Below are 19,999 nucleotides of genomic sequence, written 5' to 3'. Positions count from 1 at the left end.
CATTATTTTCTGCCAGAACCACACTCCTTCATGCCCATTAACACTTTCTGGCCTGTGTCCATCTTGGGGTTGAATTTATAAACTGAAAGTTCACTTAGCTGGTAACCCTAACCCTGTTGCAAACCTTAATGAGAAGGGGACATTTCTGGAGTGTTACCCATGTATCCGAACAGTGGGAGGTTTTTCCTGACAACAGATTAAATACGTGGCTACATTTGGAGAAATGTAAATGAACCAGCAGTGGGCATATTAGGAGCCAGATAGTTTCCTGTCTGTCATTTTTAAAGTCACCAGTGCAATTGCTGAAAAGCAAGCACTGCAAAGAATCCATTGTTTTGTTTTTAAATGCAAGGCATGTTCTATCCAAGTTACAGTATTTTTATTAAGTAGATTTCAGAACTATTTAATGGGAAGAGACTCCAATGTGTTTTGTATCTAGATGGACACCTTTTACTCCCAATCTGACTCTAAGAGAACAATATATAAGATTTACAAAAGTGCACCTACCCTGAGATGCACTATGCTACTCTTAACTGGGAAACACATTCCAATTGCTTGCCATGTAAATCGCACTTAGCCTCCCAGTGTTTCTGATTTAGGTGATGTTTTCTTGCCTATTTGGCAACTTCTTGGTGACTCAGAGGATGACTGTATCTATGAAATAACCTGTAAAGAAGCTGGAGCTCATTAACATGGTTGGTAGATAGGCATTCATTTTCCCCAAAGCTGTTTACACTGACAAGTTAGCTCTCGAACTTCATACTGTATTAGTCCTGGGCATTTTCGGGGCCAACTTCCTTGTTAACCTGACAAAAATGGTATACTTACATGCTGGAAAATATAATGTACATCAAATATGGCATTTTGATTCCACTTGTTATCACATTCTGAGGACCCTGGAGAAGGATATTGTGGGCCTTGGTTTCAGAAACACTGCCAGAGAGCATTCTCTGAGCTAGGCCATAACACTCACTCATTGATACACTGCTGTGTGGAAGGGTTATTTCAGACTTAAGGAAGCTTAAAGGCTTCAGTAAAAAATGTTCCTGCACTAAAGACACTGACTTCACTTTACTAAATTCTACTATAGAACTAAAGGTAACTAAACTATATGTTTCTGATATTCAGACATTAATTCAGCAATGATGAAGTTTACACATTGCTTAAAGATGGAGGGGGTTCAGCAGACAATGTAAGGTAAGATACTCTCACTGAGCAGTCAGCCCCTGGGGAGACACGTTTCTTTTTCTTGAAGCATGAGAAGTTGAGTTGAGAGCCATTGAGACGGAACAGAGTTCTGTTAAGGATTTGTATCTAGGTCAGAGGTGTGGACTTTCCTTTGAAATCTTTGTTTTCATGACTTCACAATATGTAAAATAATTCCTTTTATAATCTCACATTTACCTTTGTTCTCAGAAGAAACTTGCTCTAGATCTTTTATTAGAAGCATTTCATGAGGCAGAGGCAGGCTGACCTCTGTGAGTTTGAGGCCAGCTTGGTCTACAGAGCAAGTAACAGGAGAGCCAGGGATGCACAGAGAAACCCTGTTTCTAGGAAAAAAAATTGTTTTATGCATAAAGTTTATGAGCATCATGAATGAAATCACATGTGCTTTAGTGTATGCAGATTTTGGCACATTTTAGTAAGCTCTAATATTGGTCAAAGGTAAATGTTGAGATGTTTTAATCGTAGTACGGCTCTGCAGAGAATGATTTCTTCTGGAATATTTACAATCAATTGGCCCTTACCAAATTTTCAGATCAGTATTCTCCAAAGACTAATGAAACTTGTTTACCACTCACCAATCCCTAGTCTTGGACACCCACTCCACCCACACCACTCATCTCACCCTACCACACCACACAACACCACCCCATCCCACCCACCACATCACACAGACACAGACACACACACACACACACAGACACACACACACAGACACACACACAGACACACACACAGACAGACACACACACACACAGACACACACACACACACACACACACACACACACGAGTAAGCTCAGGAATGTCCAAAGGATAGACCATCAAGAGCAGCAGGCTCTGAAGGACCTACAGCTCAAGACTCATTTCTAGTACCTTTTTACCTTTCTTTCAGGTGTGACCCTGGTTTTTCTGGCCCAGCTTGTGAGATGGCATCTCAGACATTTCCAATGTTTATTTCTGAAAGCTTTGGCAGTTCCAGACTTTCCTCCTACCATAACTTTTACTCTATCCGTGGTGCTGAAGTCAGTTTTGGCTGTGGTGTCTTAGCCAGTGGTAAGGCCCTGGTTTTCAACAAAGATGGGAGGCGGCAGCTAATCACCTCCTTTCTGGACAGCTCACAGTCCAGGTGAGTGTGGGTGGCATACAGCATATACACAAAGCATATGATGGAGTTTGGATCCATTTTCAATTTCTAGTCTTTTTCTTTTACTTCTAGTATATATCTTCTAGTCTTTAAGTAGGCTGGAGGGATGCTTAGTTTGTTTATAATTAATTTTCCCTAGTTTTTAATAAACTAGAAGACTTACCAATGACTTTGAGCTACTAACAACTGACATTATTTTTTTTAAATATGAGATGCTTGCATCAAAACTGTGTTCTTAAGCCAAAGCATGGTTAATTATTCATGTAGTTTATTTATTTGACAGCTTGCAGGAGCTGATTAGATTTACTCAACGTCATCCCTTTCCCCAGTGCCTGATAAATAATGCAGTAAAGGAATGATTGGCATTTTAAGTATGTGTAAACAAGTACACAGTATACAAGTAGCTATAAATGTAGTTGTATTTTATGGATACATCTGTATATATAAAATACATACAAATCTTTTACACTCATTTGTACATCTCAGTACAATTACTTATATTTTATAAAACAATGATGTAAACATATATAGATTTTGAGATGTTCATTTCAATGCATTTGAAATTCTTTGAAAACAAAACTTAAGTCTATCAAAAAGAATATTATTGTGCTTACTAATCATGAGTGACTTGTGTCTAGGTTTCTGCAGTTCACACTGAGGCTGGGGAGCAAGTCTGTGCTGAGTACGTGCAGGGCCCCTGACCAGCCTGGGGAGGGAGTTCTACTGCACTATTCATATGACAATGGGATAACATGGAAGCTCCTGGAACACTATTCATATCTCAACTACCATGAGCCCAGGTATGTTAGAGCACATCAGCAAAAGTGGATACCATAATATTTCCTTCCTGGCATGAACCATAACTCAATTTTACAATATCATGGAGGATCAAATTGTATAAGATTCTGTATATTTGTCTACTGTGTGAACAATTGGTAAGCCATATTTTTTAAATCTGTGTTTCCTACTGACTTCAATATAAGAAATATGTTCTTGTATTTTGAAATGTGTATTTAAGGAAACTACTTTGATAGTTAGGAAAAAATATACCCTAGCTTTTGGCTGGGGCAGACACCTAGCTGGTCTGTTCTCTTGAAGACACCTTATCCTGAACCTTCCTAGAGCACCTGGTAAGAACCCTCCCCAACAACCCTAAGACCCAGAGCTGCAACCCACCCAAACCCTGCCCCTCCAGAATACCACTCACCTTCAACCTCTGGATTGGTCCTATTGGTTGGGGCAGACACCTGGCTGGTCTGCTCTCTTGAAGATACCTTATCCTGAACCTTCTTGGAGCACCTGGTAAGAACCCTCCCCCACAACCCTATGCCCCACAGCTGCAACTGGGAGCCTCGGGCACTCTGGACCCCTCACCCAGCCAAATCCTACCCCTCTGTAATACCACTCCTCTTCCACCCCTCACTTGGTACTTTTGGCTGTGACAGACACTTGCTCCTGTGAAGACACCAAATCCTGAACCATGTTAGAGCAGTGGTGTAACTACTGCACTCAGAGCAGCAGAATTTCAGGATCCAGAGGCAGCCTGAGTCACGGGAGCTCTTCCACTCAGGAGCTCAGAATCACAGGATCACAGAGACATATGGACTCTGAGGAGTTCTGACGCAAACAAGATAACTGGAAAGACAGGCTCCAGTCAGAGACAGTTAGTGCAGGTAGCACTAGAGATAACCAGATGGCAAAGGCAAGTGCAAGAACATAAGCAACAGAAATCAATGTTACCTGAAAGCATCAGAACCCAGTTCTCCCACCATAGGAAGTCCTGGACATCACATCACACCGGAAAAGCAGGATTCAGATTTAAAATCACTTCTCATGATGATGATAGAGGACTTTAAGAAAGACATAAACAACTCCTTTAAAGAAATACAGGAGAACACAGCTAAACAGGTAGAAGCCCTTAAAGAGGAAACACAAAAATCACTTAAATAGTTGCAAGAAAACACAACCAAACAGGTGAAGGAATTAAACAAAACCATCCAAGGTGTAAAAATGGAAGTAGAAACAATAGGGAAATCTCAAAGGGAGACTACCCTGGAGATAGAAAACCTAGAAAAGAAATCAGTACTCATAGATGCAAGCATCACCAACAGAATACAAGAGATAGAAGAGAGAATCTTATGTGCAGAAGATACCATGGAAACCATTTATACAACTATCAAAATGCAAAAAGCTCCTAACCCAAAATATCCAGGAAATCCAGGACACAATGAGAAGACCAAACCTAAGGATAATAGCTATAGATGAGAGTGAAGATTCCCAACTTAAAGGGCCAGTAAATATCAACAAAATTATAGAGGAAAACTTTCCTAACCCCTGAAAAAGATGCCCATGAACATACAAGAAGCCTACAGAACACCAAATAGACTAGACCAGAAAAGAAATTCCTCCCATCACATAATAATCAGAACATCAAATGCACAAAACAAAGAAAAAATACTAAAAACAGTAAGGGAAAAATGTCAAGAAACATATAAAGGCAGACCTATAAGAATTACACCAGACTTCTCACCAGAGACTATAAAAGCTAGAAAATCCTGGACAGATGACATACAGACCCTAAGAGAACACAAATGCCAGCCCAGACTACTATACCCAGCAAAGCTCTCAATCACTATAGATGGAGAAACCAACATATTCCATGAGAAAACCAAATTTACACAAAATCTTCCCACAAATCTAGCACTACAAAGGATAATAGATTGAAAACTCCATTACAAGGAGGAAAACTACAACCTAGAAACAGCAAGAAAGTAATCTTCCAACAAATCAAAAAAAGATAGTTACACAAACCTAATTCCTCCTCTAATAACAGAAATAACAGGAAGAAACAATCTCCTCTCCTTAATATCTCTTAACATCAATGGACTCAATTCCTCAATAAAAATACATAGACTAACAGACTGTATGTAAACAAGACCCAGAATTTTGCTGCATACAGAAAATGTACCTCAGTGACAAAGATAGACATTACCTCAGAGTAAAAGGATGGAAAATAATTTTTCAAGCAAATAGTCCCAAGAAAAAAGCTGAAGTAGCTATTCAAATTTTGAATAAATTGACTTCAACCCAAAAGTTATCAAAAAAGTTAAGAAAGGACACGTCATACTCATCAAAGGAAAAATCCACCAAGATGAACTCTCAATTTTGAACATCTATGCTCCAAATGCAAGGGGACCCACATCCATAAAAGAAACTTTACTAAAGCTCAAAGCACACATTGTACCTCACACAATAATAGTAGGGGATTTCAACACCCCACTCTCATCAATGGACAGATCATGGAAACAGAAACTAAACAGAGACACAGTGGAATTAAGGGAAGTTATGAACCAAATGGATTTAACGGATATCTATAGAACATTTCATCCTAAAACAAAATAATATACCTTTTTTCTCAGCACCTCATGGTACTTTCTCCAAATTAGACCATATAATTGGTGACCAAGCAGGCCTTGTCAGATACAAAAATATTGAAATAATCCCATGCATCCTATCAGTTCACTGTGGATTAAGGCTGGCCGTCAATAATAACAAAAACAATGGAAAGCCCACTTATACATGGAAACTGAATAACGCTCTACTCAATGATGACTTGGTCAAGGAAGAAATAAAGAAAGAAAGAAAGACTTTTTAGGATTTAATGAAAATGAAGGCTCGTCATACCAAAATTTATAGGACCCAATGAAAGCAGCACTAAGGGGAAAACTCATAGCTCTAAGTGTCTACAAAAAGAAACTGAAGAGAGCATACAGTAGCAAATTGACAGCACACCTGAAAGTGCTAAAAGAAAAAGAAGCAAATATACCCAAGAGGAGTAGAAGGCAGGAAATAATCAAACTCAGGGCTGAAATCAACCAAGTAGAAACAGAAAGAACTATACAAAGTATCAACAAAACCAGGAGCTGGTTCTTTGAGAAAATCAACAAGATAGATAAACCCTTAACAAGACTAACCAGAGGACACAGAGACAGTATCCAAATTAATAAAATAAGAACTGAAAAGGGAGTCATAAAAACAGAAACTGAGGAAAATTGGACATAGCATTACCTGAGGACCCAGTCATACCATATGCAGCATATGCCCAGAAGATGCTCCAACATACAACAAGGGCATATGCTCCACTATGTTCATAGCAGCCTTATTTATAATAGCCAGAAGCTGGAAAGAACCCAGATGTCCTTCAACTGAGGAGTGGATACAGGAAATGTGGTACTTTTACACAATGGAGTATTACTCAGCTATTAAAAAATGAATTCGAGAAATTCTTAGGTAAATGGATGGAACTAGAAAGTATCACCCTGAGTGAGGTAACGCAATCACAAAAGAATATACATGGTATTCACTCACTGATCATTGGATATTATCCCAAAAGCTCACAATACCCAAGATGCAACTCACAGACCACATGAAGCTCATGAACAAGGAAAACCAAAGTGTGGGTGCTTTGGTCTTTCTTAGAAGGAGTAACAAAATACTCAAGGGATCAAATATGGAGACAAAGTGTGAGACAGAAACTGAAGGAGGGGCTGTCCAAAGACTGCTCCACCTGGGTATCCATCCCATGTGCAGTCACCAAAGGTAGACACTGATGTGGATGCCAGGAAGTGTATGCTGACAGGACCATACAGAAGTGTATACTGTCTCCTTAGAGGTCTGCCAGAGCCTGAAATATTACAGAGGTGGATGCACACAGCTAACCATTGAGCTGATCATGGGGTTCCCAATGGAGGAGTGAGAGAGAAGGAGCTGAAGGTTCTGAAAGAGTTTGCGGGCCCCATGAGGAGAGAGCAACAATACCAACCAACCAGAGCTCCCAGGGTCTAAACCACCAGCCTGAGAACACATAGGGAGCGATCCATGGTTCCATCTGGATATGTAGGGGAGGATGGCCTTGTTGGTCATAGGTGGGAGAGGAGATCCTTGGTCCCATGAAGGCTGGAGTGTGAGGGGAATTTGAGGGTGGGGAGGTGGGAGTGGGGGGGTAGGTGGGGGCATACCCTCATAGAAGCAGGAGGAGGGGGGATGGGATGGGGGTTCCTGGACAGGTGGGAAATGGGGTAAGGGGATAATATCTGAAATGTAAATAAAATATCCAATAAAAAAAACAAAAAAGGAAGCATTACAAAGCTCTCTATAAACATACTTTCATTTAAATCATTAATAAATTCACCTTGAAAAAAGGAAAAAAAAAGAAATACAGCCTATACTGTTATTCTTAATCATAAAACATTTTGTAATAATAAGTTACATATAGAGATTATAATAATTCATTAAAGCTTATAATTAACATGTTTTTAGTTTTCACACAGTAAAATTAAATAGTAAATACAAACAAATTTTTTTCATGTGTATTGAGTCCCTGACAATGGCATATGTGAAGATATAAATAAAATCCTTTCCTCCGGCCACTTCTGTTTCTCTCTGCTTGTATATTTAATGGCTATACACACAACTGTCAGAGTAAGATTTACCTGACAGGACTATCCTTCATTGGTGACAGTATGTTACCCACCAAAGACATTCTTGCCTGCTATAATACACACAGGTCTTCTCAGGAAAGTCCTTTAGAAAGAACAAAAGGAGACAAGGAAGGGAGATCTTACAGTTAAGGCATCAAGTCAAACACCATTAGAGGCAAATGCTGTAGCACACTTACAGTCATATCAAACTCATACTGCTTCCTTCTGGGAAGAACCGTTTTCTCCTGGGATGGGGAGCAGGTTGGTCCTCAAGATTTGCCCTGGCACCGTGGGAGTAGACAAGGTTTAAAAGAGAAAAGAGGACTCATAATGCATGCTACATATTTTACAATCTTGGTATGGCCACTCCACTTTAATCATTTGCAAAAAAGATAATAATTTTGTGCGTAAAATGAAGTAGCATGAATCAGAGCTAATCATTCACTATTATGGCCTAAATTTTACACACTAAAACAAATTTTAAATGACCCAGCTTTGGTGGATTCTTTTGTTGTACACATAAACATGTAAAACCAAATTCTCTTCATCATTTGTGTAACTATGAGTTACACAAGTCTCATAGAAATGTTCCATGGACTCTTCATCATTAATCTGAATCAATAAATTAAACATAAAGCAACAGGGTGAAATCATGAAGAAAATATTACCATCCTAAGTGAACTTGGCCTAATGCCCAACTTTTTCCTGACAAAAATGGACAGCTGCAAAATTCAGCAATCATTCTATATAATTAAATATAATTCATCTTTGTTGGTATGAAAAATAATGACATATTTAGTGTGCTACTGCAAAGGTGTATTTAACTGTGCCCACCATTTGACAGTAATATCCTTCTTCTAAATAGAATTAAGGCAGCTTTTCAGTATTAGGAATGTGTTTAGTTTAAAAGATTAAGATCAGACTGGAGGTTTGCTTTTTTTTAAAAGAAGAATGTGGTAGTGGCCCCCCACGCCCTCATTTTCTGCACTTGCACATCTGACTGTAAGACACTTCTCCCTCCCTCTCTCCCTCACAAATATTAATAAAAGCTGACATTGCAGAAGTAGAATTTGATATATTCCAGGTACTAAATTATATTCTTCATAATAAATAATATAAACCTTGGAAATTTTTCATAGAGTTAAATATATCTTGATGCCTTCAGCCATGTAGTCTGTTTTCTTCAGTATAAATTGCTTCCTGTAATTGCTTTGAATCCTATATTATCTCTTGATGTCATAGTTGTTCAGAAATGAAGGATGAGCCATATGTTGGTCTTCTAGCTGGCCACCACTATTGCTAAAGGATAGTTTCAGATAATTTGTCTGTGATTTATTCAAAAATAAAACAACTGTCTGCTTATGTATCAAATCTGTAATTGTGTAATATGCCTAATTTGAATGAATATCTTGTGAACTAGTTGGTACTCTTATTACTGTAAAATATCATAATTCTGTTAGAGCTTGAATTTATTTCATCCTTTTTCTTACTTATATTTTTATAGTTTAAAATTATTTAAATATAAAGTCATGATCAATTTTTATGCCTTGAATATTTATTGTGTTTGATCCCTTTGTTTCAAGTTACCCAATTCTTTAATATATATAAAAATATCAAATTAAAAAATAACTGCATGAAGGCTAGGGAAGTGATTCAGTGGATACAAAGTTCAGATTCCCAAAACCCACATAAAAGTTGGTTGATTTGGGCAGGTGCTTGCAAGGCAAAGCTTGGATTACCTGGGTTAATCTGCCTAGACTAACAGAGCTAAACTCTAGGTTCAGCTACAGACTCCGCCCAGCAAATAAAATGACAACTGATCAATCAGGGAGGACATGCAACATGAACTTCAGGCTCCCATACATGTGTGCATTCACCTGTACACACATGTATAAACACACACATGTAAACACACACACACACACACACACACACACATGCCTAAAAGAAAAGCAGATATAACACCTACCCACAGAGGAAAGACTGAACCAGGTTAACCTAAATCTCTGTATTCTAACCAAGCGACATTCTAATCAAAGGTTCCCTAGCTATTCCAGCCAGCCACTCTGATATGTAAATAGCCATGATATCATTAAGAACCCCCAACCTCTTGGCAGATGTGTGGAATAGAAGACCAAGAACAAGAAGAAGTGTGTTTATATCTAACCCCCCCCACCAGTCACTTAGCTTCTGTTTCACCCCACATTCTTGTGTTGTTCAGAAATGAAGGATAAGCCATATGTTGGTCTTCTAGCTGGCCACCACTATTGCTAAAGGATAGTTTCAGATAATTTGTCTGTGATTTATTCAAAAATAAAACAACTGTCTGCTTATGTATCAAATCTGAAATTATGTAATATGTAAGAGACACTTGGCCTCCCTCTGTCTCTGTGTCCTCACCTTTTTGACCTCAACTACTGACACTTAACATCAGGAGTTTGTGTCTTCACCATACATTAACCACAGCTTTACATTCTGGCATGAAGATGAAAGACGGAGGAAAAGGTTCTGGCCCTTCCCGTGGGATGGCTTTATCCTCATTTCTCTGGTAAAAATGCTGAGACACACAAGGCACATAAAGCAGCCTCCCTTCAGCTCCAAAGCCATCAGTCTCAGGTGACAGCATGGGAACTCTGGCCCAAGGTCTAAGTACACACCAAGAATAGTAACTCCTCTGTTAGGAAAACACTGATCTCTTTAATTACTGTTACATGCATGTACATAAAATACTCTAATTTTGGCTATTTTAAGCTTCTATTTCTGTTCATTAGCGAGATGATTAACTGCATTTAAAATTATTAAAATAGAAGAAAATTATAACTCTCTAATATGATAATCAAATTAAATTATGAAGTGATAATTTAATAGTTTAATAGTTACATTATTGAACCAGTTATAATATAGTTCAATTATGTCCCCTATACATGCTATGTTATGGCCATACAATAAGTATAAAGAAAAATGGAAGTGAAAACCATCAAAAAGGCTTAATTTAACTGTGTCATCATATTAACTGTCATCTAATTAATTCTATCAATAAGAAGTTTGTCAGATTATGGAAACTAAAACCACAAATATATTTAGTTCTTTGTTTTTTTAGTTTCATTAAATATCTTTCTAGGTTAAGTTTTTTAAATTTATATTTTTTAAATTTAAATCACTGTGTTTCTATATTGATGTTCCACTATTCTTTAGGATGTGTTTTCTCTTGGTTTAGAAAGTTTCAACTAATTGTGACTATTTATGTCACCAACACAGACACTCACATCTCTCTGCCCATGTATTCCAAAACAAGCTGTTAACGGAGAAATACATATTAATTTTTATTAAGTAAATCACATTTTCAAGCTATAGTTTCAACAATTTTTTTAAACACAAAAAATACAAAAAGCAGTATAATCTCTCAGGAAAGTCAGCCTTGGACATTGGCGTTTCAGGCACTTTAAGTTACCTATATAGCCTTTTAGCCTACAAATGAGTGAAGTCTTTCTTTCTCTTCACTGACCGAGGAAAACCTCCACAGGTGCTCCAGTTTGCATCACCTGAGGCAGCTTTCCTGGGGCTTAATTGAGTTCATTTCACATCTCACCTCGAGTGTGCATGTGAGCAGCATGGGACTGTGATGTAGCTTTCCGGCTGCTGTCGTTGCAGAGGCAATTAAAGTGCGGTTCCTGCTGTTGTGTATAATAATTGCTCCTTGAAATTAGGTATTATTCTTAATTTTCTTCAGCATTTATCAGGTACAGACTTGTTGTCATGCCACTGGGACACAGCTACTGACCTATGCCCACCATGCTAAACGCGGGACCATGGAGCACCATGCTCCCATCACACTACAGCTGTATCTGTGACAAGCCTCTCAGGCTCACCCTGTGCCACTTTGAGGAGTATACTATGTTTGATTGAATTAGCTTCTTTGAGCACACAGTCACATTTTTTGATATGTGTAGAGGACATTGTTGGGGACATACAGCAAGTCAGACATCTAAGGAGAATGTATATAATAGATTCATGTTAATCCTTCAGGGGAACTATCCTAATTGTTTAGTCTATTCAATCTTGGAGATTAGAGTTTTAAATAATTCAGTTTATTCAACTACTTCCTTGGAAGTGAGGTTTGTAGTATAAATACTTATAATTTAAGACAGTAAGGTATCTGAATTCTAACTTCTTTCCCCATTAGGATAATCTCTGTAGAACTACCAGATGATGCAAGACAGTTTGGAATCCAGTTCAGATGGTGGCAGCCATATCATTCTTTCCAAGGAGAAGATGTATGGGCCATTGATGAGATTGTCATGACCTCTGTCCTGTTCAACAGCATCAGTCTTGACTTTAGCAATCTCGTGGAAGTCACTCAATCTCTGGGATTCTACCTTGGGAATGTTCAGCCATACTGTACCCACGACTGGACACTTTGGTAAGGATTTTGTTACCATTTACGTTAGTAAACAGAGAAAGAGAATGAACTTGTAGTCCATTCTGCAGTAGGCCTGTGGTTGAAAAAGAATGACTGAACATGGTACATTAAAAACTTGTCACTATGTTCATGTCATAAGAATGAGGACAAAAGAGACCAAAATAAATAAATATAAAATTTTGTATTAATTAATTTAAATTTTTGTCTCCAAAAATTATATGTAGAGACCTTCTTCAAAAATTACTAATAATTAAATTATCACTGTATTATTTTTTCATGGAAGACTGTGATGGTCATACTGTGGTGTGTGAAATTACATTTGTGATTGGTTTGTTAAAATTTCTCACAGGAGTCCTATCTTTATGCTGTCATATGTAAAGTTTAAGAAGTTTGTCATCCCTGATTTATTAATTTAGTTGTCATTTTTAATCCATTTTCTCAAATGATATTGGCTCAGCTAATTTTTGATGCTGGTAGAGTTTCAAGACTGGGAAATATCCTAGTTAAGATAGTCATTGCTTTTAGACTCTCCTTCCAATGGTAACTTACAAATGTAATTATATAACAAACAATAAGTAAATAATTTGAAGTATAATTAGTACTTTATTAAAAGCACTAAAGAGGATACAACAGTGACTGACAGGCTGGCTACCTGACAGGGAATTCCCCCGGGCCCTCAGAGGAGCCTATCTTACAGCACCTCAGGGTAACATATGATTGAAGTGCCAGCACATGAGAGGTGAGAGCATGAAGATCAAGGTCAAGATCATTCTTGGCTCTACAGGGAGTTTCTGTCCAGCCTGGACTACTTATATAAGCTCAGAGACAGAGATTTACCTTTGGGAACCTGAGAAAAGTGGACATGATGTATCTCACTGATTGAAAAGTGGAAAAAATGAGGATATCCCAGCCGTGTGGAGATTCCCAGGAAGAGAAACCCACCAATGAGAGATTCTGTGGTGAAAGATACCAAGCAAGAATAACCTTGGCATGCTCAAGCTACAGAAGGGAGGGGCGTGGTGAGAGATCCCAGGCATTGAGAAAATAAGCACACGTCAGGAATGGAAGCCAGGAGATATTCAGAGATGTTATAATGTTTTCTAGGCCCAAGAGAGCCCCAGATTCAAACTTAGGTCTAAATGATCCTACAGTCTTCACCATTGCGTCTACAGCCCCCAGGTTCCCTTTTCGCTATAAGCCTGACTGAGGAATAATTTCCTAAGAGACTTTTATTTTCTACCAAGTCATGATCAGACCAATTTAATTTCCTCCAGATGAGTCATGCTGAAAGCTAATCGCTGCCATTGCCTCCAGAGAGTGTATCATAAATGACCCGTCAATGGTCTTATCATAATTAGAGGTAAATTTTACACACCATTGCACAGCAAATTAACTTGGAAGGGAACTGTGCATGTACAGTCACATCCCATACACAGTGGGATAAAAATTGTAGCATGGAAATGACAGGTAATAGAATGGAAGGACGGCTGGTCACTTTTGCTGTGAGCATGTCAGACTAGACACAGTGAAATTTCTACTGGACGAACTAAAGAAAATTCTACTACATGACAACCTCAGATGCTTTTACCCCTAAGCCTATAAATAATAAATAAATAAATAAATAAATAAATAAATAAACTAAAATAGAAGAAATAAAGTGAACAAGAAAATATAAAGATACAGACAAAAATGAGATTTATTAGAATTTTATGCTTTTGAAGTTTTCAAGTGGCTTGAATGAACAGTTATTCAGATTGGTCGTGTACCATAAGCCATGTCAACAAGAGTGTGTAGTAAATCTTTTTCAGCACTTTAGTGTAACAAAGAGTCGGATCATGAATGCAAGTCCTATACCAAGTGTTTATTTTCATAAAAAGTTAACATCTGCTCCAATAAGCCCCCAAAGTTGCCGAGCGTTTTAACACTTGAGTTGAATGCAAGGTAACAGTGCTTTAATTTTTCTGCTTTGATCAAATCCTGCAAACAGTGTCCTTTCACATAAATCTGATGAATATCTTTTGCCCACTACTGCTTTAATTTGTGAAGATTCGTTTACATTATGAATTTACAATTGCAATTGTAATTCTAGAAAACGATTAGAAAATATAAATAATCATGAGATCCCCGTAGGAGTTTTATTAACAGCCGCATGCATGCAAGCAGATTTGACTTTCTGATCTTTTCTCAAACAAACAGGAGCTGTCTTGGTCACAAAGCATCTAAGGAGATGTTCTGGCAGTGATAATGGGACTAGAGAGACATATTAACCATTTTTAAAAGGACATGAAAGATGCTTACTGCTCATTAAATTGAAGCAGCTTGGAAAGTCTCAAACAGCTTCCATCTTCTTAGTCAGAGGCTTAGAATAACTCTTTAATGATGCTGTCTGTCAGCTGCTGCTGTTAAGGATACATTGTCTAAAATTGGATGTAAACTTGCTTGGCAGCGGTGTTCAGAAACACTTGTTACAATATGGACGTTGGAGAGGATATTGGCAAACTCTGTATTACTGTCTCCTCCCAGTCCTTAACAGGAGAAATTGGTGTTTTGTTTTTGTTTTTTCCACAAAGCATCCTGTGAGCATATTATCTTTTTAAGTAAAAAGTCTTTAAATGTATTTGAAAGCATGGCCTCTACCCTGTGCTGACCTTATTTCTCTCCAGGGACGTGTAGACATGGTCCGACCTGAAAGAATGGTGTTACATTAATGATGGCTGCCTCTTCCCAGCTGGGTGTTCATTTGCTCTCATTTGAGACTCGTGACTTTCCATGAGCCTGGATTGTTGTGACCCAGGCTGTTCTCCAGGGAAAACTTGGACAATTGCTTTCATTAGAACTAGAGTTAATATGCTGTGAGTCTCTTAGAGTATATCATTAGAAAGCACTTTTCAATGGGAAATCAAATTGCCTCTAATTCTTGGCAGTGCCTTCCTTCTATTCATTAAATCAGAATCTATATCTGCTTTAGTTTTTTACAATAATTTTGAAATCTCTTAGACATATCTTTATTAATATTTTTAATTGAAATAGAATCACATCATTTTCACCCTTCCTTCTCTTCCTTCCAGCCTGTCCCAGCTGCCTTCTCTCAAACCCTTCTTACGACACCCTTCAAGTTGATAGACTCCTTTTCTTTGATTATTGTTGCTACATATGTACATGTATGGATGTATAGGTATAAACATGCATACAGAGTCCATTTTTGTTGTTTGTGTATATGTGTTTCAAGGCTCATCACACTGCACTGGACAGCCAATAAAGGGGCTCATCTCTAGGAAAGGCTAATTCTCCTCCCAGGAGTCATTGGTTGCCTACATGATTTTTTGTTTTGTTTTTTACTTATTCACTTTACATCCCCACTCACTATCCCCTCCTGGTCACCCCCTCCCATAATCCTTTCCTTATTCCCCCATCCCCTTCTCCTCTGAGCGGGTGCTCCCCTCCCGGCACTTCAAGTCTCTGAGGCTAGGTGCTTCCTCTCCCACTGAGGCCAGACAAGGAGGCCCAGCTACTAAAACATACCCCACATACAGGTGACATCTTTTGGGATAGGCCCTGTTCCAGTTGTTCGAGACCCACATGAAGGCCAACCTGCACACCTGCTACATACAAATGGGGAGGCCTAGGTCCAGCCCATGTGTGTTCTTTGGCTGGTAGTGTAGACACTGAGAACGCCATGTGTCCAGGTTAGTTGACTCTATTGATATTCCTATGGAGTTCCATTCCCTTCACGACCCACAGTCCTTCCTTCTATTTTTCTCTTAGGGTCCTCAAACTCCATCCACTGTTTGGCTGTCAGTGTCTGTGTCTGTGTGAGTCAGCTGCTGGGTAGAGCCTCTCAGAGGACAACATGCTCCTGTCTGCCTGCAGTTTTGTGCTTAGCAAGACCCAGTGAAAATTTTTCCCTTCTGCATTCCCATTCCTATTAGTAGTGCCATTCTCTGGTCCTGTTTATGTAGACATTGCTGGATGAGGCTGTTTCACAGCAGATTTCTGGTATTCTAGCCCTTAAAATCATTTTGTCCCCTCTCCCATGATATTCCCTGAGCCATAAATACAGGAGCTGTGGTATAGATGTATCTGTTGGAGCTGGGCTCCCCCACAGTCTATTGCATTGTGTGTAATTATGGTTTTCTGTGATGGTCCCTATTTGCTACAGAGGACTCTTTGTTAAGAGATGTTTGTGAAACTTAGCTATGGGTATAAGGGTAAGACTTGGAATTAAAGTATAGTAAGGAATTCCACTGGTCTAGCAAAGATTCTTTTGTAAGGTCCATGACTAGCCCCCAAAAGCTGGCTGGGTTTCAAGTACCAGGCATGACTTCCATCCTATTGAGTATGTCATAAGTCCAGTTATGCAGCTGTTGACTGCCTCTGACATGTGAGTGCCACTTACTGCACTTTCATGGATATCTTGCTGTGCTGGCAATATTTGTGGTTCCTAGATGTTGTGGCTGGGCAAAACTATTTGATTGCCTCTGTCCTTTTGCAGCTTACATAGTATTTTCTGGAACCATGGAAATTAGACCACAAGAAAAAGGCTTTCAATTCAGGTCCAGCTCAAATCATCTGAATCCTGTGTCATAAGCGCATGCTGTCTTTAGCAATATGGGCACACCCTTAACTTCTGAGAAGCACAAAGACCTACATAGATAATCTGTATTATTTGAGGAGTGTCACAAACTCCCTTACCAACCATTTGAAAGGAGGTACTTGCATGAAATGGTAGTTTTTGTTAAGACTGTGGTTCTAATGGGGAACACCAAACATACACACACACACACACACACACACACACACAGAGGGAGGGGAAGAGAAACAGAGACCAGAGAGACAGAGACACACACACACACAAAGAGAGAGGAGGGAGGGAAGAGAGACAGAGACAGAGAATTTAATTTTAGATAAATACTAAACTACTGATTCCTTGAGACTTTTTCAAATGACCTTGATGACATTTGTCCTGTCACTCCCTCTTCATCTGTACTGACTTCCCTCCCCACTTCCCAGTTGGAAGCCCCTTCCTATTATCCTATTTCCCACTTTATATCACCTATACCCCAATCTCCCCCAAATGCACCCACATGTGTAGTCTTTTTATACTTGGCGGTTTCCTGTGGTTACTCTGTGTTATATATTTATATCTGAGGATTTGGAGCTAGGAGCCACAGAAGAGAGAGACCATGTAGCATTTGTCTTTCTTGGTCTGATTTACCTCATTCAGTACATGCATCTTAAGGTCACAATGGAATTGTCGGGTTTTATCAAAGACTGGACCTGATTAACACATTGATAATAATATTGAAGGATATTAGCATCCCTTTGCCCTGTCTAAAGAACTGGCTAGCTACCACAGGTGCAAAGCCATTGCTCCCATACAGCTCTAAGTTTCACACAGTACACTTGTGACTGAGTGTCTGTTATAGCATACTGTTTTTTAACAGCTGTGGCATAATAGAAATCAAGGCTTTGATGTTATACATGAGGTCAGGTTCTGGCACTGCCACTTGGAGGTTTGGAAACTCAGTGAGGGACATTTTTAACCAATGAGGAATTTTGAGAAGTCTGTTTTGATTGAATATTTTTAAGAAGGTTTCAGTGACATGACTTGTGAAAATTAAGACTATCTGGGTTTTATCGTGTAATGGTATAGAAGTAGACATTTCTGGCTTCTGCCTCCCCATCTCACCTTTGCCCTTCAGCACATCCATAACCTAATGGCCTCTCTAATTCCCATTCAGACCACAATCACTGTTCTGTCAGCTGACCTCATTGCAGGGTGGCCCTTAATGAAGAGTTAGAAATCAAGCAGAGTGAGATCACCCATGTGCACATTCTACTGGACTTTCTAGAATACAGCATGTTAAAAGTCTCAATTTTTATATCACCAAACATAAGTCTCACCTCAAAACAGCAACACCAGAAATTCAGAAAATATATCCAGTTTTTCTGTACCTAAGGTTTTTAACTCTAAAATGGGAGCATATAACATATACATGCAAGATGACGTGAAGGTTAGATGTGACCACAATGAGAAGTCCCCTCTGCAAGTGCTCTCATCGCTGACTGACTGAACAGAGGAAATCCTGTCTGTACTGTTGTGCTCACGTGTGAGAAACATTCTTGAGTTAGAAAGATTAATGGATGTAATTTTGCTTAGGTAATATGAATAAGCATGTCTTTAAAGGCATCAAAACAATTTTATTAAGTAAGGTCTTGCTTATATAAACTAGATTTGGTCCAGAGGGGGAGAGGTATAAGCAGAGAGGTTGCTGGCCATACTTATTGTTCTCAGTATTTTCCTGTCAATTATCTCTATAACTGGTGGGTTACTCCTAATAGTACCAAGTATATAATCATAAGATTTGAGGCATGGCTGGTAAGTAGTTAGGGAATCCCAGACTTGTCTCATTCTAACTTAAAAACAGTGTGTTTACAGTACAAAGAAGGAGACATTTCTGTGGCTGCTAATAATTAAAGTAAAAATTAACATGAGTAAGAAAAGCTGTCATTTATGGCCCTTGAAGAAAAGTAGATTTAATTAAAAGAAAAATTAATATAATACTGAATGTAGAGAAATGTTGAAAGAAACACCTATGTGCATTGTAGGCTTTAAAGATCCAAGTGCACTCCTGCTCCATTGAGACTACTGTTCTTCTGTTTATTTTCAATTGTAAGTTTCTTATATAAGTAAATGATGAGCTCTTGTCATGTTAGATTTACATTTTTGAAAGAGAAAATTTTTAATGTTTGATTAGGAAGTGAAAGAACAACAGAAAGGAATTCAAATTAAACTAGAAATAACAAAAGATACAAGGGAGAAGAGGGCAGCACTGGATATATGTTGGTAGTAGGGGATACCCCATGAAACTCAGCTTCCCTGTGAGCATCGGGTAGCATAGTCAGCCATGGAAAATGGAGATATAAAGAAAAAAGAATAGGTACATGATGAGTAGGTCCTCTTAAAAGGAACTAACAGTAGCATCTCTATCAGTATCGACCAGAAAATAGTATTTGCTTGTATGCTTTACTGAAAGCAGGAGCTACATGTACAAAACTACAGGGCTAAAGAGAACACTAAATATATGTTTATTCCATATAAATTAAATGGAGATCATATAGTTAGACATAGTAGTGTGCATTTGTAAACCAATGTACTCATCCAGGCTGAAGTAGGATAATTCCTTGAGGCCATGAATTCTAGCAAGGCTGAACAACATGGTGAAACCTGATCTTAATGGTTGGGTAGTTGGGGAGACTAGAAAGATGGGTTAAGAGTCCTTGCTGATCTTACAAAGGATCCAGATTCAATTCTCAGCACCAATTTTAGTGGTTCGCTTCCTAGAGAATCTGACATTCTCTTCTGTTCTCTATGGGAGCCTGTATACACATGCACATACACACAGAGAGGCACATGTACTTAAGTAAAAGTAAAAATAAATGTTTTAATAAAAAAATGAGTAGGGCTGAGGATATATAGCTCAGTGATAGAGCATATGCCTGACATGTGCAAGAACCTGAGTTTATCCTTCTAAGCTACAGCATCTAGAATAGATGAATAAATAAATAACAGTTCCTTTACCATTCCTGTTAGCAGAGAGAACCCTGTAATTTATAACAGATAATATACCAGAATTGAATGATAATTGAAATGTGTGTGTATGTGTGTGTGTGTGTGTGTGTGTGTGTGTGTGTGTGTATATATATATATATATATATATATATATAT

The 19,999-nt window shown here is 38.5% G+C and overlaps 1 protein-coding gene across 1 annotated transcript in view; it reads left to right on the top strand.

Moving 5' to 3' along the window:
* Positions 1-19,999, top strand: part of Reln (reelin) — a 416,018-nt gene that overhangs the window by 268,208 nt on the left and 127,811 nt on the right. Inside the window, exons 18-20 of the mRNA XM_028778108.1 lie at positions 2,119-2,352; positions 3,009-3,170; positions 12,034-12,270. Of these exons, the coding sequence (XP_028633941.1) occupies positions 2,119-2,352; positions 3,009-3,170; positions 12,034-12,270 (633 nt within the window). The remainder of the gene's footprint in view (positions 1-2,118; positions 2,353-3,008; positions 3,171-12,033; positions 12,271-19,999) is intronic.

Source organism: Grammomys surdaster, unplaced genomic scaffold (assembly GCF_004785775.1).
Source record: "Grammomys surdaster isolate TR1022 unplaced genomic scaffold, NIH_TR_1.0 325, whole genome shotgun sequence".
Taxonomy (NCBI): domain Eukaryota; kingdom Metazoa; phylum Chordata; class Mammalia; order Rodentia; family Muridae; genus Grammomys; species Grammomys surdaster.
This window is presented reverse-complemented; position numbering and strand designations above follow the sequence as displayed.